The sequence below is a fragment of the Scheffersomyces spartinae genome (assembly GCF_019049425.1).
Source record: "Scheffersomyces spartinae strain ARV_011 chromosome Unknown scaffold_9, whole genome shotgun sequence".
NCBI classification, from domain to species: domain Eukaryota; kingdom Fungi; phylum Ascomycota; class Pichiomycetes; order Serinales; family Debaryomycetaceae; genus Lizanozyma; species Lizanozyma spartinae.
Window position 1 is genome coordinate 299,411 of NW_025065056.1, and position 20,959 is coordinate 320,369.

General features: G+C 38.3%; 10 protein-coding genes across 10 annotated transcripts; 6 read left to right on the forward strand and 4 right to left on the reverse strand.

The window, feature by feature from the left end:
• Positions 1–935: 935 nt before the first annotated feature.
• PRP28 (mRNA splicing protein) lies at positions 936–2,774 on the reverse strand (the record flags this gene model as incomplete). Its single annotated transcript, XM_043195801.1, has 1 exon — positions 936–2,774. The coding sequence occupies one exon, from the start codon at positions 2,772–2,774 to the stop codon at positions 936–938; it is 1,839 nt and encodes a 612-aa protein (XP_043049506.1).
• A 177-nt stretch (positions 2,775–2,951) lies between these two features.
• On the forward strand, positions 2,952–3,968 carry KQ657_005159 (uncharacterized protein; the record flags this gene model as incomplete). Its single annotated transcript, XM_043195802.1, has 1 exon — positions 2,952–3,968. One exon carries the CDS (start codon positions 2,952–2,954, stop codon positions 3,966–3,968), a length of 1,017 nt encoding a protein of 338 aa, XP_043049507.1.
• Positions 3,969–5,476: 1,508 nt separating this feature from the next.
• Positions 5,477–6,532, reverse strand: VMA6 (H(+)-transporting V0 sector ATPase subunit d; the record flags this gene model as incomplete). The annotated part of the gene is made up of 1 exon (XM_043195803.1): positions 5,477–6,532. The coding sequence occupies one exon, from the start codon at positions 6,530–6,532 to the stop codon at positions 5,477–5,479; it is 1,056 nt and encodes a 351-aa protein (XP_043049508.1).
• Positions 6,533–6,910: 378 nt separating this feature from the next.
• KQ657_005161 (Golgi transport complex subunit) lies at positions 6,911–8,188 on the forward strand (the record flags this gene model as incomplete). The annotated part of the gene is made up of 1 exon (XM_043195804.1): positions 6,911–8,188. One exon carries the CDS (start codon positions 6,911–6,913, stop codon positions 8,186–8,188), a length of 1,278 nt encoding a protein of 425 aa, XP_043049509.1.
• A 4-nt stretch (positions 8,189–8,192) lies between these two features.
• On the reverse strand, positions 8,193–11,768 carry KQ657_005162 (translocase; the record flags this gene model as incomplete). The annotated part of the gene is made up of 1 exon (XM_043195805.1): positions 8,193–11,768. One exon carries the CDS (start codon positions 11,766–11,768, stop codon positions 8,193–8,195), a length of 3,576 nt encoding a protein of 1,191 aa, XP_043049510.1.
• A 325-nt stretch (positions 11,769–12,093) lies between these two features.
• SEC72 (Sec63 complex subunit) lies at positions 12,094–12,708 on the reverse strand (the record flags this gene model as incomplete). The annotated part of the gene is made up of 1 exon (XM_043195806.1): positions 12,094–12,708. One exon carries the CDS (start codon positions 12,706–12,708, stop codon positions 12,094–12,096), a length of 615 nt encoding a protein of 204 aa, XP_043049511.1.
• A 1,524-nt stretch (positions 12,709–14,232) lies between these two features.
• HIS5 (histidinol-phosphate transaminase) lies at positions 14,233–15,438 on the forward strand (the record flags this gene model as incomplete). Its single annotated transcript, XM_043195807.1, has 1 exon — positions 14,233–15,438. The coding sequence occupies one exon, from the start codon at positions 14,233–14,235 to the stop codon at positions 15,436–15,438; it is 1,206 nt and encodes a 401-aa protein (XP_043049512.1).
• Positions 15,439–15,624: 186 nt separating this feature from the next.
• Positions 15,625–16,368, forward strand: MRPS17 (mitochondrial 37S ribosomal protein uS17m; the record flags this gene model as incomplete). Its single annotated transcript, XM_043195808.1, has 1 exon — positions 15,625–16,368. The coding sequence occupies one exon, from the start codon at positions 15,625–15,627 to the stop codon at positions 16,366–16,368; it is 744 nt and encodes a 247-aa protein (XP_043049513.1).
• An 81-nt stretch (positions 16,369–16,449) lies between these two features.
• On the forward strand, positions 16,450–19,072 carry TOK1 (Tok1p; the record flags this gene model as incomplete). Its single annotated transcript, XM_043195809.1, has 2 exons — positions 16,450–16,453; positions 16,884–19,072. The coding sequence occupies 2 exons, from the start codon at positions 16,450–16,452 to the stop codon at positions 19,070–19,072; spliced, it is 2,193 nt and encodes a 730-aa protein (XP_043049514.1).
• Positions 19,073–19,093: 21 nt separating this feature from the next.
• KQ657_005167 (nucleoside transmembrane transporter) lies at positions 19,094–20,904 on the forward strand (the record flags this gene model as incomplete). The annotated part of the gene is made up of 2 exons (XM_043195810.1): positions 19,094–19,098; positions 19,476–20,904. The coding sequence occupies 2 exons, from the start codon at positions 19,094–19,096 to the stop codon at positions 20,902–20,904; spliced, it is 1,434 nt and encodes a 477-aa protein (XP_043049515.1).
• Positions 20,905–20,959: the final 55 nt, after the last annotated feature.

Sequence of the window (20,959 nt, forward strand, 5' to 3'; positions counted from 1 at the left end):
AAACGACCTGCAAGATTGCAAGTCGACCCTGGTTCCGCAGACAGTAATACCTCCGCACCGCAAGGAACAATATACAATATTTGGTATCAGCGATGGAGTGGTGGTGACTCTTCGAACAAGGGAAGACCAACAACAAATTCACCTTATAGAGTTAATATCTTAAAAGATACGGGTCATACTAGAGCTCAAGGATCACTGAATATATGTATATATTTTGCGCGGGGGTGTTGTGATCGAGGATCAACTTGTCAGTATTGGCATAGACTTCCTACTGGAGAAGACTTCAAGATACCTACCATGGATTGCTTTGGTAGAGATAAAACAAGCACCTATCAAGAAGACATGGGAGGAGTTGGACTGTTCAAACGGTATAATCCCACATTGTTTGTTGCTGGACTTTCTGGATTGAAAGATCTTGAATCTCATCTTAGTAAAGTGTTTGGAGAGTTTGGTCCTATTGAGAAGGTCCGAGTTCTTCATGGTAAAGGATGCGCTTTTATAAGGTATCGATGGGAAGTCCTGGCTCAATTTGCAAAGGAAGCAATGCAAGCACAAAGTCTAGGAGGTGGGGAAATATTGCAAATCAAATGGGCTCATGAAGATCCCAGTGCAGAAGCCAGGAAGGAAGAACAGAATAGAGTGAACAATGAAGCTATTGAGTTAGTCAAGGGATTATTAAAACAACAAGTTAATGATGAAACAGAACAAAGTAATGATGAAACAGAACAAGATAAAGATGAAACAGGACATGGTGATGATGATAATTATGAGGAGAATGATTCGAAAAGACCCCTTTCTGATGATGAAACTGCTTTGGTAATAAAGAAAAAACGAACATCAACCTTTTTCAATCCAGAAACCTTAAATAAACTTCGTTCTTCCAATATCAAAATCTCACCTGACCTTCAATCAAGAATTAATAGAATTCTTCAAAGTTAGTCCTTCAAGTATCTTGTTTCTGTGGCTTGGTGACTCAGTAACCATCGAGGACATTTCATGCCTCCTTTAGTTAAAAACTTCTTTAAGGGAACAAGAATATCTGAATTAGAATCATCCACAAATGAATAACTGTTCCCTTGATTACCTGCTCTGCCTGTTCTACCTATACGATGAATATATTCATCAAATTTAGAGGGCATTTGGTAATTTACCACAAGAGTCACATTAGGAATATCGATACCTCTAGCTGCAACATCTGTAGCAATTAATATGTTAGCTTTTTGAGATCTAAAATCTTGAATGGCCCGTTCTCTGGCTTCTTGTGATTTGGAACCATGGATTACTACGGAGTCTTGGAATCCACAGTTTCCCAATTCATATCCAATAGCATCGCATGTCTTCTTATAGTTGGCAAATATAATAATACTTGGTTTGACAGCACCACCACCACCGGAACTTTGACACAGTTTAATATGGGAACGAAGTATCGACACCAACTTTCCAAATCGTTCACTATTGTGTAATTCATATCCATCTTCCGTTGATGGTAAATCATTGTAATAAAAATCTTGAGTTATGGTATCCACAGCTTTATTTGCATTTCCAATGAACAAAAAGGCAGGGTTCTCCAAATAAATCTTGGTCATCTTCTCTATAGGCGGAGATATAGTAGCAGTAAACATCATTGAAATCCGTTTATTAGTTCCAAATATAGTCCGATCAAGACTATTAATCAATTGTTTGGTTGTAGGAAGTTTATCCATTATAGCCATCACTTGTTTTTCAAACCCCATATCGATCATTCTATCTGCTTCATCCATTACCACGTAATAACACTTGCTCAAACCTATAATCCCTCTTTCCATTGCATCCAATATTCTCCCTGGTGTCCCAACAACTATATGGACTCCTTGGTTGACTGAATGTACTTGTTCTTCATAAGTATGGCCCCCAATGATTTGAACCACTTGTAAATGTAGTAGTTTACCAAATTTAAGGGCTACTTCAGTAATTTGTATAGCCAATTCTCTGGTAGGGGCAAGTATTAAACCAAGACATTGATTGTAATTCGATTCCATTGTATGTTCATGACGTAGATATTGATCTTCAATGTGAAGAATGTAATGTAGCAATGGGATTAAAAATCCAAGGGTTTTCCCAGATCCAGTCTCTGCTACACCCACAACATCCCTGTGACTTAAGGAAACAGGAATAGCAGCTCTTTGTATTGGGGTAGGAACCTCATAACCAAGCTTAGTAATTAAAGTATCTTCGAGTTGTTGAGGAAGATGTGCTTCTTTCCAATTCCTAAGTGGATTGGCTATTTCACCTCCACCTTTTGCCAAAATATTAAAATCGTCTCTTAGAATCCTCCAGTCTCGAAGTGTCATCTTCTCCAACGGTTTCTTGGACCAATGTTGCGTTTCAACAGCCCGTGAATCATCCGCATCATCCAAATCTATATCTAATTTCCGTTTGGGTAAAGCTACCAATGGTTCAAAGTCAGCTGAAGTGTCATCTTCTTCATTCCAATCAAATGCAAACCTCTTTTGAGGGTTTCTCTTCTTCTTGGATTGGATTATTGTATTGTTATTATCTTCATCTATTTCTTCTACCATAGGAGACACTCGTTTCCGAACGGGTACCCTTTGTACCGACTTTACATCTTTATCTTTTTGAGATCGTTGTTCCTTAAGCTTTAACCTTTGAGCTTTACTAAGAAACTTTGGCCTTGCTGATGTAGTGTCGGATTCTGACTCAATTATTTCTTCAAGACTTATCGGCACCATGTCGAACTCGATCTCGGTATTACACGATATGAACAATGCAGTCATCGGACTATCTAATAGCTTGTGTTTGACACCGAGGAAAATGAGGTGGACCCCACAAAAGCGTGCACATACCAAACAAAGAGAAGTATATATGGAAAGCGTGGTAAGCAAAGATAACCGCATAATCAACTTGTTCATTCTTCGGTAGTCACTGATTGATTGATTTGTTTGTTTGTTATAATGATTAGTAAGGGAGTTGCCGAATCACGGTATCAGTTGGCTTTGAAGCTTTTTGTTAGCAGAAACTTTGATAAGTCTTTCCAACACATTCGTCAACTTTATAATGATATAATTACCACCCAACCACTTCATCTACCTGTTGCACTTGTTGGTAATATTGTCAAGCTCTATTTGACGGAAATAGGGACCATATTCTCTCGGGATGATGCCGGAATGGATTATGGTGCAAAGAAAGCGGCATTGGCCAGTTTGAAGAACGACACTCTTCATTATCAATTGCAAGATTTGTATGAGCACCAATTTGAACAAGACATACCTTGTGATATTTGGTATACATTGCTTTCTGCTGAGTTTGTACTTCGGAACCAAATATACTCTGAAAATCAAGATACTGAACTTGTTAAGAAGTTTCAAAGTGCCTTGGATACAGTTCATTCTAGTGGACAAGATCCGACTTTAAAGAAATTGGTGGATTTATTTGTATTCCAGGTATTGCCAGCTTACAACATGTTTGACCGTGCAGAGCTTATAATTACCCAGCACCCAGTTTATGTGAATAAGATGAGTGAATCTCAAACCAAGTTGGACCGCATTCGTCAGAATCAACGTGCAAAAGCTGAAGAAGAAAGGAAAATGGAGGTGGAAAGAAAGAAGTTGGAGCAAGAAATAAAAGCCAAGGAGATTCTTCGGAAGAAGGAGTTAGAAAAGGAAAGACTTCAAAAGAATAGAGCCATTAAAGAAATTAATGACTCTTATATGAAAGATTCATCTTTGAATAATCGACAACAGAGAATTTCATCAAATTCATCATCAATTTCCTTAGTTTCTAAATTAACCTCCAGAATAACTTATTTGGCTTCAGTATCTCAAGAGTTTATGAAAGAGAATGCTATTATAATTTTGGCCACAATTTTAATTGCATTTCTTGCATCCAAATTTATTAATTTGAAGAAGATTAACATTAGGGAGAAGATATCTGAAACCATTAAAATGGCCTTCAAAGTCACATATCTTTAAAGAAACAATGGTAATTCGATTCCTTGATTTTGATGATCATCAAGATCAATATTGTATTGTATTGATTTCTTACCTCCATACTCCTTAACGTATTCATATAAATCATCATCAAAGATATTATTAAGGGTAATGTACGATAAATCATTTTTGTCGTTATCATTATCATTATTGCTATCCATGGTAACCAATTCCAACATGTTGAAGGTTATCAACGAGCCACTGTAGTTTGGTAATCGGACATTTTTACAGAGAAGTTGTACCGATAAAATACCATTGAAATCCTTCATGATTTTGCACTTAGTGGATAGACGAACGCCTGAAAGGATCTTTATGAAGTTATCAAATTTGTAACTGGTGATTAAAGATGAATTCACTTTCTTAAGCTCTCTTGTACTTTGAAGACCATCTGGACCTACAACATCTTGCTGTTCATAGATGACCAATTTCTCAAGTACTGTTCGATCATTGGGATAAAGTAACTTCAGAAACCCAATGGGACCCTTGGAAATAAAGTTAAGTTGGTTATCAATAAATGAGATATTACTGTTGGGTAATGACGTTGTAAGCTGTAGTGGATCTCTGTAGCCCAATTTCTTTCTTTCATTGGATATAAACACAAACATTTCTTCTGTGTTGATCTTGTTAAGGTCGTGAAGAATGTTGTATAGAACGTCGCTTCTAACGATGACTTCATATTGTATGTTACTGTGATCCACTACGAGTTTATATGGTAACTCTTTTTCATCGTCATCATCATCATCATTGTAGGGGTAATAAATATCTGAATAGAAGGTTAGAAACTCTACCTTCTCAGTTAGTAAAGAATCTTCAAACTCTACGACCAACGGATGACCTTCACCATTATAACTTATATAACACAGTACGCCACCACCACCACCATTTGACCCCTGTGGAACCAAATTAGTTGATCTTGAGTCTGAATCCGATTTCTTCATGGGGGGCAGAGACCCCAACACCGACGTAAAGGCTTCTGCAATGGCTGCAATGTTGACACAGAGTGTTAGCTCTTCAATATCTGACCTGTCATAATTTATGTCTGAAACCAATTGACTGTCAGTCTGAGGATCATAGTAGTTGTATACCCGGAACAACGAAGGGTCTAGTGTGAGCTGAACATTGACTATATGGTTGTATTCTCCGTAAACGGTGATACCCGTGGGACGAATGATGAGTAACGCTTGAGAGCATATGTTGGCTACCGCAGCCAATGTTTCCGCTAGATGAGCCACTTGAGTCGTGGCACAAGTGAATGTATGTGACGGAGCGTTACTGTGGGTATTCTGGGTGCCCCCATCGTCTGAATCAACAAACAACAGCATGATGAAGTGGGGGTAGAGTAAGGTAATTGTATTGAGTGCGATAAAATAAGACATACAGTGGCCGACAGTGAGCGACACAGCCATCAACTACAAACTGGGACTGATACAGACTTGACTAAGGATAGACAAACTACTGACAAATACTTACACAGACAACACTGACTGATACTAAAAAACAGATATATAATTATCAATTCTGTTCTTTTGATTCTGAGCAATACATTCAGCAATCCAAGTAATATTCCGAATCTCTTGCTCTTTGCATCTTAACCAAGCCCAAACAGTGGACATTGTGAACTGTTGAGTAAAGGCATTCTTGCAATACTGCATTTCTATTAAATAAAACCAATCTTCCAAGTTTCTAGCTCCACCAGTCAGATCAGCAGATTCACTAAAGATATCTTTATATTCTGCCACCGACTCCACGAGCAGCTTCAATTGTTCAATGTCTTCAGCCACTGACAATTGATGGTGATAAAGCGGATATAACAAGCCAAACTGCGGAAATAACGCGGACTTCTCTTCAGACAGTAAATCTGGATTATTCAAAGAATTCAAACTAATATTGATAACTCTTTTATCAGCTTCAAAACTTAACAACTTATCCATAATTTCCACATCTGGCAGTCCAAAGTTCTTATGGATGAATTCACCAAAGGCTTCCAAATAATTCTTGAACAATTTGTTTCTGATGATCTCAATATTTAAATCGTCCAAATCATCTGCGGTAAGACAATCCTTGAAAAATGGTGCCAAGGGAGTATCAATCAAAACGGTACTATATAAACTTTCAATATCCGTGGCAATTGAAAGCGTAGGCAACGTATCAAACCAACCCAATGGATGACATTTACTCAAAATCTCAGACTTATCTCTTTCATGCAATGTTCCAGTTATCATCAACAGTACATTGTCAATCATATATCCATAAGTAATATAGTCCAAAAACTTACTCAAGGTACCCAGGGAATTACTACGTAAATATTGAAATTGTTGGTACAACTTCTTACTCAAGTTCTCTTGAATAACAGATGTAGATAATTGACCAGAGTAACTGGATAAAAAGTTACCATAATCAGTAGCTGATAACTGTAACTTTAAATCCTCTAAATTATCACATTGAGTCAAGTTGACGTATTGGTTCCGGGTCAACAACCCACTCTTGTAACCACGGACAACCCCTTCCACGTATCCGTAGTCAACGTTGAAGAACAACCCTTCCATTGTATTTTATTACTAGTAGTGGAGTAGCTGATAGTGATAACGACTTCGATATTGTTGGTTATCAATTGAATATTGTCCACCGGTGTTGGTAAAGGAACGACCGGCCTCTGCATCAGAATAGATACACGGTATATTCATTTACGTACACATGTATATATGTATATATATGTTTATGTTCAAGTGGCAGATATGATTGACTTTGTAAGTATCTGCTATAGTTAAGTTCTTTGGAGGTGTCTAATTGACCCTACTACACTGTTGAGTAGCAGAACTTACATTATAGCTCATTATGGTCGTGCCCAAACCAATAAATATAGGCTTCATAATTCTTTGGAAGATCAAATGTTAACTACAAACTACACTCACTCCTCTTTAATCATGTCGTTGCTTCTAGACGAACTACTGCAGCTGTTGGAACCAAAACTCCGGGACAACTTGACTTCCGACTCCGAGACCCGGAACGAAGTGGCCCGTTATTTGGAGTCGTTGTTGATCAATGACGATTTGTTATCTACAGAAACATTCACCACCAATTATACCAAATCTAAGAAGCGAACATTAATTGAAGAAATTGCAGAATTGGATCATAAGTACCGACAAACAGACATAAAACTAACGGCTATTACCAATGAAAATAAAACCACAATCATAGAAATCAACCAAGATTTAAATGCCATCAATAAAGACATCACCATCAATTATGCAGACAATGTGAAACGTATTAAAGAAATCATCACGAAAGAAAGTGTTATCAAATCCAAAGTAGTGGTCAATGAAAAGCTTATCTCCGCCATAAAGACTACCAGTACGGTTTTAAGCAATGTTGACTCTGTTTTGGATTACTTGGAACTTCCAACACTTTGCAAGCTTTGTATCTCCCAAGGTAATTATCAAGAATCACTAGAAATTTCCATGACTGCCCAAGCATTGACTATTAAGTACCCAAATTTCGTTATCTTCCGTCATATTAGAAACCAAGTGGAACAAGAACTAAAACTTATGGTCAATGGGTTGATCAAATTACTCAACACCAATTTAAAACAAAGTCAACTATTAAGAGTGTTCCAGATCTTAAGGAAAGTAGATCTTGTGTCATCCTCCACAAATGATATTATTGTGGCTAAAGAAAGATACCTTAAAATGATTTACCTTAATTCTCGTTTCAGATTCATAGCCAACGAATTGGCTACTCTTAAGCCTTTAATCAAATTCAACAAGTTCACATACCTCAAACGATTCATTGAAGTCAATAGAGAATACCTATTCAATAGTCTTTCTCTTTACTATCTGTTGTTCTCTACTTTTGATGCTCCTTCCTCCTCCGAGAATTCCTCCGGTGCAGATGACGATGGTCAATTGCTCCTACAACAACTTATTCAAACCATGGCTGATATGTTGGTTCAAGAGTTCAAAACTCACTTCCCAAAACAGACGGAAACTAATAATAACAATCAAGATGATATGGGTGAATTGGAGTACAATAGTCAAAAAGACGGTTTAATTCTCCAATTAATATACCTTTGTCGGAGTTTAGCCAAGTTCAATCTTGATTTTGAAACCATATTGGTCTCTGAATTTTGTTATTCCGAGCATATTTTATTTGACGAAGCTGATTGGATAAGGAACTTGCAAAAGGTGAAGAAGTTTAGAAATTAGGTACCTATGCCGCAGGTTCAAGGGAATTGAACCCAAATAAAAAGCCCAATTCTTGTCTTCCAAGTCTGGAGATGGACTTTAAACCATCTTCATCTAACGCTGCATCTGCTAGTTCTTTCTTCTGTTTCTGTAACTCAACAATTCTAGCTTCCACAGTTCCAGGAGTAAATAATCGATAGACTTGTACGTTTCTATTCTGTCCAATTCTATGAGCTCTACCGATAGCTTGTTCCTCCGGGAATGGGTTCCAAAATGGCTCCATTAAAATAACTTGAGAAGCACATGTTAACGTTAAACCCACGTTACCTGCTTTCAATGAAAGTAACAAGACGGGAATGTCCAGTTGGTAAAATAATTTGACTGTCTTATTCTTTTCATCAATTGTCATGGTTCCATCGTATCTCAAGAAATCAACATTGCTTTCCTTTAACATTAATGCAAGTACTTCAAATGATACTAAAAATTGGGAAAACACAATGATCTTCTCTTCTGGGTTCTTCTTCATGATATCTTTAACCAATTCTAAAGTTTTGGTCATTTTAGCGGATTTAATCATCATCCCATTGTTGGCTTTAATCAATTCCTCTATTTTCTCTTTGGTCAGAGTCGTGGTTGAAGTGCTGGATGAGATTTGCAGCTGGATAACTTCCTCCATGGGTAATCTTTTAACCATAAGATCAAAGAACATTGAATGGGGTATCATTTTGGTTTCTTCTACTTCTGTTTGACAACTCATACAACTTGCCTTCCTACTGGAATCAGAGCCTCCATCCAGTGTCAAATATCTATCAAAGAAATCATCAACACAATCTTGGCAAATCATGTGCCCACACTTGTTGAATATTAACATGGAACTTGAAGTATTCAACATGGTACAAATGGGACAACTAAACATCCCATCTTCTTCTTCTTGTCTGTACTCTTTGGTTATGGCATCTACAACTTGCTGCCGTAAGCCTTTGACTTCATAACACTTTTTGGTTATCTTGCTCTCAACGCCTTTAGATAATTCCATATTTTGCTTCTCAGCTGCATTCATCATTCCTACATCAACCAAAAATCTATGGCAACAAGCTTGACGTAAACGTAACAAAAGAGTTAAAATCCCAGAACCAACATCTAATTTTTTTTCACTCAATAACTCCTTTGCTTTAGCTTGAATATCTGATTGTAAACCGGAATAATATTCATCCTCTTCTTTCTCCATGACAAGACCTTCAGATGTAATATTTAATGGAGGGAGTTGTAGAATAGGTTTACCATCTATTTTCGAATCCTTAGTACGCCTTAACACCAATGCCCTAAGAATGGCTCTCAATTTCTTAAGACTTAAATCTCTTTGAGGAGTATCCATAGGACCAGTGATCTTCAAAGGCATGGCTATTTCATGATTGAATCTCTCTTCATTGTTGTATGGCCGAGCTTTTAAAAACCTAAAGAATGGGTAGAGTTCTCCCACTGAGTTTTGCATTGGAGTCCCGGTTAATATGAAACGATATTCAGCCTTCAAACAAGTTACTGACTTGGCATTCATAGATAATTTGTTCTTAATGGCTTGAGCTTCATCCAAAATCACACGATTGAAAACTGCATCTTTGGCGTAAAAGGGTGAAACATATGATCTTCCTCCTGAATTCAAATCTGGTAAAACATTTTGTCTCTTGGTGACTTTGGATTCTTCAATGGCTTCTTTAAAATGCTTCTTCCATTCTGAAGCTAATGTCCCATAGGAAGTTAATACAATGTCATATTTGTTTAATTCTGAAAATGTCTTGAGCAATTTCTTATCCTTGCCATGGAAAACACCCACTGTGAGTTGGAACTCTTGGTTTATCTTTGACTCGATTTCCAGAGCCCATTGTCTAAGTAAAGAAACAGGTGCAATGACTAATGAAGCACGTCTATTGGTTGATTGGGCTTTATTATGAAGTATTAATGCAATAGTTTGCACTGTCTTACCTAAACCCATATCATCAGCAAGAATACCTCCTTTGAAAGTACTTTTCTCCATTTCCACAAGCCACGCTAACCCTCTTCGTTGATGCTTCATTAGTTTGACCTTCATTTCCTTAGGAGTTTGAGGTAGCTTACTATCATCAAGATCTTCTTCATCATACATTTTGGACATCCATGCCTTCATTTCAGGTTCAGTCAACTGTTCATTTCCTGCTGAATAAATGTTTGGCACATATGTTACCGGTGCTGCTACTGCTGCTTGTTGGTTATTAAATAATGAGTTCCTGAATTGAGAAGCTGCACTGTTCAATGCAAATTCCAACTTTCTTCTTAATTGAAAACATTGGTTATCTAGTGATGATTTCCGTCTCTTTATGGTATCTAATTCCAGACTTACTCTGGTATACTCTGATTGTGCCTTATTGTAATCTCTTTCCACTTGATCGTATTTGCTTTGTATAGATTTAACCAATGATTTAAGGCCATTCTTTCTAGCGTTCGTCTTCTCTATTCTGATGCTTTCAAATTGGATCGAAGCAGCTTGGAATAACTGTAGTGCACTTTTAATGGCACTATTAAACGCAGGGATCTTCAGGGCCAAACCTGAACGTTCTTCCTCTAGCATTGATAGCCTGACTTGTAACTCTCTCCGAGCTGCTTCTTCTTGAGCAAATGCTTCATTCACATGCGGTACTGCAACAGGGACATTATGTAGTTGGCGGTGGCCGTGCACACTGCCTTGGTCTGGGGGGAACAGTCCTGGCATCGACGACATAAATGAAGATTGTTGATGTTGATGCTGAGGTGGGGGACTTTGAGGGTACATTTCAAAGGTTGACTTCTTAAAGTGGGTTGATTTCTCAGCTGCTTGGGGATCTAGTATAACAATTTCATCATCATCATCATCATCATCATCATCACTAACCTTGCGTAGAAAGTCCATGCCACTGACATTCGGAGGTCTCATTCCAGGACTATTAGCAGCATCGCCGTTTATCAGCACCACTGATGATTGATTGGAAGAATATATGTTCGGTAAGCTTAAGAGCAGTGCAGCGTTGGGGCCATGTCCATTATTATTATTAGTAGTAGTAGTATTACTAGTGTTATTATCTCTGTAAGAGCTAACGTCCTCCATTTCAGTATCGCTTTCACTATCACTGGTTAAGGAGATGATATTGCTGTCTAGTGGTTTCGTGGGATACTCGTACTTTGGGAACAAAGGCACACCAGAACCGTTGTTGAACTTGAAGTCAAAGTTATCGAGTCGAGGAACACTCTTATGTTTTAAGGAGTCAAGCCTACCGTTTGCCAAGGGCGGCATACTTCTGCCTTGTATTGACAGTGGATGGCGTTGTATGGGTTCATTATTGACAGGTCGCCTCGATGCGTTGGGGTCAGAATCGATGGGAATGTTCTTGGGACTGTCTGTCGATACGTTAAGGTCACTGCTGGATCGTTGTATATACCCACTCTGTTGCATTGTATTGATGTTGCCAGGTGAAGTCCCTGTGTTTAGTAGTTCGTGGTCCTTAGCCACTAACGCTTCGAGATCTATTTCACCATCACTAATAGAGCCTTCTTCTGAACTGGAATCTAGTACTATAAGTTCAAGGTCGTCCATTTGATAAGGCTAACAGAGTCTAGAATCTGTTGATACCCAGCCAAGCGCTTTAACGAGTATATCTATAGAGAATACATCTGGTTCAGTCACGATCAGAGCCACTCGCAGTCGCACCAGGACTCAAGACTCACACTCACGACTTTAGCAGAAACACTGCTGCTATCACCATGACGTAGTTTATGTGCAACGGACTGACTTTACAGACTCAGTACGCTGTACTGTACTGAGGCGGGTGTATGCTGCTGCTTTGTACTGGTGTATGTATTTACATCATCGCTCTAACTGGTTGCTACTACTGACTCTTTGTACTATTGACTGCATGACATCAGATCTTATCTCCGTTCTCTTCAAGAATCTTATCCAAACAAATCTCCAACTCCGATAATAACCGCTCATTATTCTCTGCAAATGCTAATCCTCTTTGATAATCAGCTCTGGCATCTTCATAATTCTCCAAAAAGTAATTGGAAACTCCTCGTCTTAAAAAGTTATCTGGTGCATTGATTTGCATATTTAAAAGTAAATCAGCATCATTAAAAGCTTTTAAATACTCCTTAGTTTTTAAATAGGCATCAGCTCTGCTCATTAAAAACGGTGTCAATTCTTGGATTGTACCTTGAAAGGCTTCAAATTTCAGTCTTCTAACTATCATTTCAATCCCAAGTGAAAATTGTCTGGCAGCTGCTTCGTAGTCGCCCTTTCTAAACGACCCTACTCCACTCTCATACATCTTCATAATCATCTTACTCATGTCTTTATTAAAGCTTTCTTGTGATGGTGGAGGAGGTACTTCGTTGCCATTACTTATTAATTCGCTGGTCAAAGTGTTGAGTTGTTCAAGTTCGAGTTTTATATCTGGTAAATCCGTTCCTTCGGGCAAAGAAACCTTCTTAGTCTTAGGGTCATACACAAGTTCAAAACCTCCCATAACAGTCGTCATTGTTACTAATATAAAGATAGATAAACCTTTGCAACAACATCTACGACTAACTATTAGCTGGCAGTTTTAACAGAAAAATACTAAAATCGTATCACGTGCTCTGTCACGTGATTGTTGGCACAAATGAATCATTAGTGGCTGCGAAATTAGATAACGCTTATAGCTACGCTTATTACTTAGTTCATGACTACTAATACCGTGGATAAGCTTATTGGTGTCAGAAAAGTTTTGGCCAAATAAAGAGTTTACAGTTGAATATCCAGTTCTTTTGTACTTGTTTTATCCGTATTTGTCTGTTAACGTTCATTATCTCAGCGACTGCGCTATGCCAGGTGCTGATAACGAGTTCTATAATGACAGTATAGGCGGGAGTACAATAGTTAGTCTTTCTAGTAAAATGATTTTGAAGAAACTAAGACCAGGGAGCATACCTTTGAGATATACTAGAGATATACCAGAGAATTTTGATGACATTAAAGATGTTTCAGATACTCCTATGATGGTACCATTTCCATCTGTTCCATCAAAGCACCATAGAATGAAGGTGTCCAGAGCTTTGATAAAATTGTTTCATAAACTCAATTGGCTCAAACCTCATTCACATAGTTCGCCAGACTCAAAATCAACTAAAACTCATTCCAAAGGCGCTACAAGGTCTTTAGGTCACTCCAAAGAAAGTTGTACGGCTAATAATCCACTAGGTTGGTTTCATCCAACAGTTAGCATTCATCCACTTGAAACTTCCATAAACGAATCATATGAATCACTTGATACATTTGCTCCATTTTCACCAAACTTTGATGGATTGGATTCTATGATATTTTCACCCACTAATCATCGACCTTCAATTTCTGATTTCCCTTCCATAGATCACTGCGAACGCAAGCGTGGAAATGATCTTTCTCTGGGTGCCAGTTTAGTTTCAGAAACTATAGCCCTATCATTTACAGATGGTACTACTGCTAGAATTAGAGCTCTATCAACTAAGTCGCTGAGCCCAATAATTAACTCAACACTCAAAGGGAAGTCCCCTCATGTGAACTTTGCTTCTCCGTTGATAAGAAATCTGTCAAAGAAGGTAAGCCAAACTTCATAAGAGTAGTACAAATATACCTTAACAGTCAACTAGTCAGTAATAAAACTTTATATACCAATTCATTCAAACTTGATATGATTATTACTTAACAATGGAGATCTGGAGTAGTAGGAAGCTCGGATTATCAAAAGTCGTGTTACACTCAATAAATATACTAACTCTTAGTGTCATATATATATATGTGGACTAAAGATGCTCAAAATATATAACATCATCGTCTCTACCACTCCCTCTTAGCTCCTTAGCGTCACTCGGCTATAATTATAACCTAACGATCGCTGTCTAAATCCCAGCTGGGCAATTTATGACCATTACTATCAGTAAATCGTCTCCTGCATATACCGTATAAGAGCCTGAGTCATAACTGGGTCAATGATATTCAGCAAATTAACATTCTTTTCATCTTTCTTCCAACAGTACATAGAACTATGTTTGACCTAAAAACCTTGATCAGACCCAATATCTTGAAGTTAGAGCCATACAGATGTGCCAGAGACGATTTCAAAGAAGGGATATTACTAGATGCCAACGAAAACACCATTGGACCAGCAGTAGCAGATTTGAGTCCTGAAGAAGATGAATTACTGTTGAACAGATATCCAGATCCTCATCAAGTTGAATTGAAGCAACAAATTGTTGATTTCCGGAACTCTGAAGCGCTTTCTGAATTGAAGAATTTTGAAACTGATAAGCTTACTCCAGATAATTTATGCCTAGGTGTCGGATCTGACGAAAGCATTGATTTACTATTGAGATGTGTATGTGTTCCTGGTAAGGACAAAGTATTGTTGTGTCCACCAACATACGGAATGTACTCTATTTGTGCTACTGTGAATGAAGTTGAAATAGTTAAGGTACCATTGACTACCCCAGATTTTCAAGTTGACAACACTAAAGTCTTGGAAGCTGTTACTGCCGATCCGAATATCAAGGTCTTGTATATTACTTCCCCTGGTAACCCAACAGGTAAGCTAGTTGCCATTGAAACCATACTTGATTTAGTTGAGAAGTGTAAAGCTAATTGGAATGGGGTAATTGTTGTTGATGAAGCATACATTGATTTCGCTGCACTTGATCAAAATGGTAAGAGCAAGTCATTATCTGTTTTAGTCAATCAATATCCTAATTTGGTTGTATTGCAAACTTTATCCAAGTCCTTTGGTTTAGCTGGTATTAGATTAGGGGTCACGTATGCAAACACAACTTTGATAAGATATTTAAATGCAATGAGATACCCTTACAATATCTCTTCTTTGACTGCCAACGTTGCTATAAGAGCATCCAATAAAGAAGGGTTGTCTACAATGAAGGAATATTGTAGCCGCATTATTGAACAACGTGCAAGTGTCTTGGAAAAGCTCCAGGCTTTTAAAGGTGTGGGGAAGAACCTTGGAGGGTTGGATGCCAACTTCATTTTGGTAGAATTCTTAGACAAGGAAGGTAAACCCTCTAATGATGTGGCTAAGAAAGTGTATCAAATATTAGCTGTTGATAATGGAGTTGTGGTCAGGTTTAGAGGTAGTGAATTGAATTGTACCGGTGGATTGCGTATTTCAATCGGTACACCAGAAGAGAACAAAACATTACTTGAAAAATTAGACAAGGTTTTACAACAGGTTAACGGATTCAACTAAATAGACGTATTATTTATATATATGTAAGTAAGCACATTGGTAGTATACTGTAATTTATGTCCGGGTAACCCCCTAATGAAAAATTTCCTTTACAAAATTTTTCATCCAGTCAAGTTGAGAGACACATAATACAAAACACTTGACTAGTGGTCACGAGCAGGCTAAACTTGATAAATTGACGTCGTCATGGCCAAACAAAACTTTATAGGGCTTGTTGTTTCCCAAGGGAAAATGAGTAAGACCGTTAAGGTCAGAGTGCAAACCAAAACATACAACAAGAAGATTCACAAGGAAGTGTTGAAGAGAAAAGATTATTTAGTGCATGATCAAGGAGAGATCTGTAGAGAAGGAGATATTGTACGGATAGAATCTATTCCCAAGATATCGGCCAGAAAGTACTTTGCTATTGCAGAGATCAAGGTTAATAAGGGTCAACAATTTGCAAGATATGAACAAGAAGCTAAGGAAAGATTAGCTGACAGAGAACAGAGTATTTTACAAGAATTTTTGGACAGAAAGGATAGAACCGATAACATTATAGTTCAAGTGGAAGACTTGAGAAAGTTGGATCAAATATCACATAATTTCCAGTCTGGAACCGTTACCCCTGAAGGTAAGGAAGAATTGATAGCCCAAATTGAGGAAATCAAGGCCAAATATTCCATCAAATCATGGCCCACTACAGAACCTGTGTTATCTTTGGAAGTAAGTGAAACAGAGAAGGATTTAGGAGTCATTGAAAACAGAGCGAAGAACATTAAAATCATTTTGGATAAGTTATTGAATGAAGAAGGTTACTCCCAAGAACGTACAAAGATATTAACACTGTTAAGCAAGAGACCGGTTTCGGAGATTCCAGCTTTCACTCAAAAAAATTTGTTGAGAAAATATATCTTAAACCCTGAGAATGAGTGTCCTGTTACTTTGTAATAATCATAAGACAACTTCACTATCATCATGTTTCACTGTTATTTTCTTATAGATAATGTACATAGTTCAAGAGTTATATTAATGCGTGAAGCACTAAATTATTATTATGAGCGAAGACCTGTGTGTAAGTTTACTGAATTATGTCAGAGACATTGCGGAGTCATGTATGCATACTTCTATACGGATAAATTATAACCGTACAACCAAAGGACAAACTATACCCCGAGAATATTGCTGTAGCCTTGTATTTCTCCGACCGGACAATATCTTATATTCAGTATAATCTTACAGCTAATCCATACAGCTAATCCATATATAAGCCATCCATACAGAACAATACAGTTAATCATACAATTAAACCATCCAGTTGATACGTACGTTAATCATACTGTTACTCCGTCCACATATACAGTTAATCCATTCATAGTATGACATTGAGATGGCACCAAGCTTACGCCTTCGGAAACAGGTAAGCAAACTTAAAGATCAAATACACCCCGGGATCCAAAAAATAGTTACTGTTAACAAATGGGATAGTCTCTCTAATGAGGCTCTGGCCTCTTATCATAAGAGATTTGGTCCCATTGTTACTGAAGTCGATGATAGCGATTATGAATCTGCAGTACCATTGGAATTGACAGTTGATGTGCCCATAAAAGCTTTAAGTTTATTAAGTGAAGATCCAGGAACATTTTGGTTCCCCTTCTGGTACTTTATATCCGCCTATTTCCCCTTGATATCCGCATGTTTGGGACCCTTTGCCAATTCGCTTTCTATTATTGGTCTAATAGAGCATTGGAGAGTGGATTTGGCCACGGGGTTAGGAGTTAACGAGAAGAAACATGTCTTAGAAATGAACATTACCTCTTTGGTATTGGGTCTTTTGGGTAACATGTCACTCTTGATGAATTTTGCTGGCAAATCAGCCTATATATTCTCTCAAATAGTATCTGTGCTATTCTATATTACAGCCAGTGTTTTATTGGTGATTGCACTTTTAATCACCAATACTGACTTTTTAGGTCCAGACCCTCTTTATGGCCGGACAGAGGGGTTCTGGTTCGCTGTGTTTACTTCTGGGTTCTACTTTGCTTGTTCAGTTTGTTTAACGATCAACTTTTTGGGTTATTTGTTGGGGAAATACCCTCCCACGTTCAACTTAGACGTTAAACAAAGAAGATTGATGTACTACACAGTAATGTTTTGTACCTGGTGTGTCATTGGAACAGTCGTATTGCATAAACTCTTTCACCAGAATTATCTGTATGGGTCTATGTTGTATTACTGTATCGTTTCCTTTTTAACCATTGGATTAGGTGACATTGTCCCCAAAACAAATGCTAGTAAAGGTGTGGCGTTGGCAATGTCGCTTGTGGGGGTCATTTTGATGGGGTTAATAGTTGCTCTGATTCGGCAAGTGGTGTTATCTACCATAGGCCCGACTTTATTCTGGCATAGTATCGAAAAGAATAGGAAGAAGTGCTTGAAAACCTTATCTTCGAGACATAGGAAACTCACTGCGGAAGCATCGTTTTATCGTATGAGGCTTATTAGAAAGGAAGCGAAAATCAGCCAATTGAATCGTTCATTACTTAATGATATTCTTTTCTTTCTTGTGTTTTGGTTTGTTGGAGCGTGTGTGTTTCATTTCACTGAACAGTGGGCCTTTTTTGATGCCATTTATTTCTGTTTCTTGTGCTTATTGACTATTGGATATGGAGATTATGCACCTGTTTCGCCATTAGGTCGAGTGTTTTTTGTTTCATGGGCCGTTTCTGCAGTTCCATTGATGACTATTTTGATCTCGAATGCTGGAGATAAACTCTTTGCTATTTCTGAAAACATGAATGAATTCATTAAGAAATACTTGTCGATTCAATCACGATCAGCTCGAACTGAAATTAATGAGAGGATTTCTTCGGGTATTATTTATGGTGATGGTGATGAAAGTGACTTAGAGAGCGAAATACGCCGTGATTTCGATATGACTGCCACAGGTCAAGATGAAGGAAATGATGGGGATCACACAGCTGCAGAGGGGGGTATGCCTACGGTTAGTCGATCTCAAACACTAGCTGAGCTTGAAAATTTGCTTCAGAGTATTGCTAGAGAACCAGGAGCACCATCTGAAGATTACGTCGTATCCAAAGAAGATTGGCAACAAGTTAAGGAGAAAATAGATGAAAGACTTCAAAAGAGACAAGCGTTGTATCGCAGTATTTTCCGATACATTAAGGCTCTCAAACCATTGATAGCCGATAGTATGGTTGAGCCACACAAACGGTACGAGCATAGTGAATGGCTTGATTTAATGAAGCTTTATGAAGACGAAGCACCGTCCCCACAACCGGCTCTCGCAAATGGTAGAGCGCCGGTGGAGGACGAGTTGAGATCAATAGATTCTGCGCCAGTATCAGCTGCCCCGACGACTAATACTAAAGTTACACCGTTTGACATTAGAAATAGTGCGAATTTCTGGCTATCAGACGAATCTCCATTACGATTACCGCTTCAAGAACCCAACTACTTGATCATGAAGTTGTTCTTCAAAATGGATCAAGAGTTGAACGAGTTGATCGACATCGACGTGGGAGACATGGCGCTTATAAGCAAGTTGGCTTACTCTGAATTATCTTCAGATACTCAACGCACTGAAGCCATGAATGAAATCCTTGATCGACGAAAAATACAGTTTGCGTCGTGAAGCCGTGTGTTGTGACGCTTCATGACGTGCGGTATCCCGGAATGTCGCACAGATAAGAAGTGCAGTATCGCCATGATGAATTTCTTGGTTCCCTGCCACTGCGACTGCGACTCCCACTGCCCAAATCAGATGCCATGACTGCGACATTCCAGTGCCCCACGGATAAAAAGGAGTGTGCTGCCCCCCAGTGTAATATCATCTTACGTGTAACATATTCTAGTTTACATCACGTTTGAACCAACATTAGTACGGACATTACTGCTAACCTCTGTACGCCTTACACTTATCTTATCGCTCTGTACACGTTGTTATCAACGCAAACAATAGTCGCGACATAAATCACACTTCAGTACTTTTTTACACCGAAACTGAGTCAATCATTCGAATTAGACAGCATCGAAAGTATGCTGCTAGACGACCTGAGTGGAAGACCGTCTAGCGATGATGAAGATCGAGATCCTCATAAAGTCCATTTCAACCCGCCAGTGTTCACATTATGGAAGGGACGCTTTGTAATTAGATTATCCTTCATACGTTACGTGACATTCACCATAATAGGGATCTCCCTTTTATGGCCCTGGAACGCCTTCTTATCTGCTTCTGCTTATTATGGTGAACGGTTTGCCAACTCGCCAAAGTTAGTCAAGGTTTATTCGTCAACCATGATGTCTGTTTCCACTGTGACCTCGACCTTGTACAACTACTACTTGTCTCAATCTCAAACAGGAGTCAGTTATAACCATAGATTGAACTTGGGTTTGGGGATTACTATTGCCATTTTTGTTATTATGGCCATCCTGAGTATATCTGAAACCTTTATAAGTATGGGAGACGAGTCGTTTTTCACCATGTTGATGCTTATGGTGTTTGTGTCTTCCTTGGCTACTTGTTTGGCTCAGAATGGGACTATGGCTATAGTCAACGTGTTGGGTGGTGTATTTGCCAATGGGGTTATGGTTGGCCAAGCTATAGCAGGTGTTTTACCGAGTATTGCCTTGATCTTATCGATTCTATTGGTTGAACATGCCAACCTCAAAAAAGGTGATGGTGATGATGATCCCCAATATCAGCCTGTTGAAAAGAATTATGGGGTATTCATCTATTATATTACCGCCAGTATAATTGCCACCATTTCCATGCTTCTATTCTACTGCATCAATTACTTTGAGCTGGAAACGAACTACAGTGCTCTCCATATCAATGATGATGATACAGAAGCAGTTGCAGCCAGCAATCTCTATATGGAAACAGAAATAGAAGACGGAGCAGAAGAAGAAATTGTTCAGAAGGCTCATGTCCCCTTTGGATTGTTATGGAGCAAATTAAAGTTGATTGTTATGACCATCTTTTTTACGTTCAGTATAACATTAATCTTCCCCGTATTTGCGTCTACGGTGACTTCTATCCACAAGGATGAATCCAAGCACGTTTTCTTCCAAAATAGTATTTACATCCCTTTCATTTATTTGATTTGGAATTTAGGTGATTTGACCGGAAGAATCTTGTGTGGCTACAGGTTTTTCATTATCACCAACCCCAGACTTTTGATTTTTTATTCCCTTTGCAGAATCTTGTTTGTGCCGTTATTCTTAACCTGCAACATCAATGGCAACGGAGCGGTGATGAAATCTGATTTTTGGTATATTTTCTTACAGTTGGTGTTTGGAGTCTCCAATGGTCAGCTTTGTACATCATCTTTTATGATTATCCGAGACTATTGTGATACTGATGACGAGAAGGAAGCTGCTGGAGGATTCTCAACCGTGTTTCTAAGTGTTGGGTTGGCTGTTGGTAGTCTTTTCAGTTACTTATTAGTTGCAGCCATTAGTTAAAGCAGGAGTGTATATTCATATAGGTATTTTTATTAGAATTATTCCGAATACACCG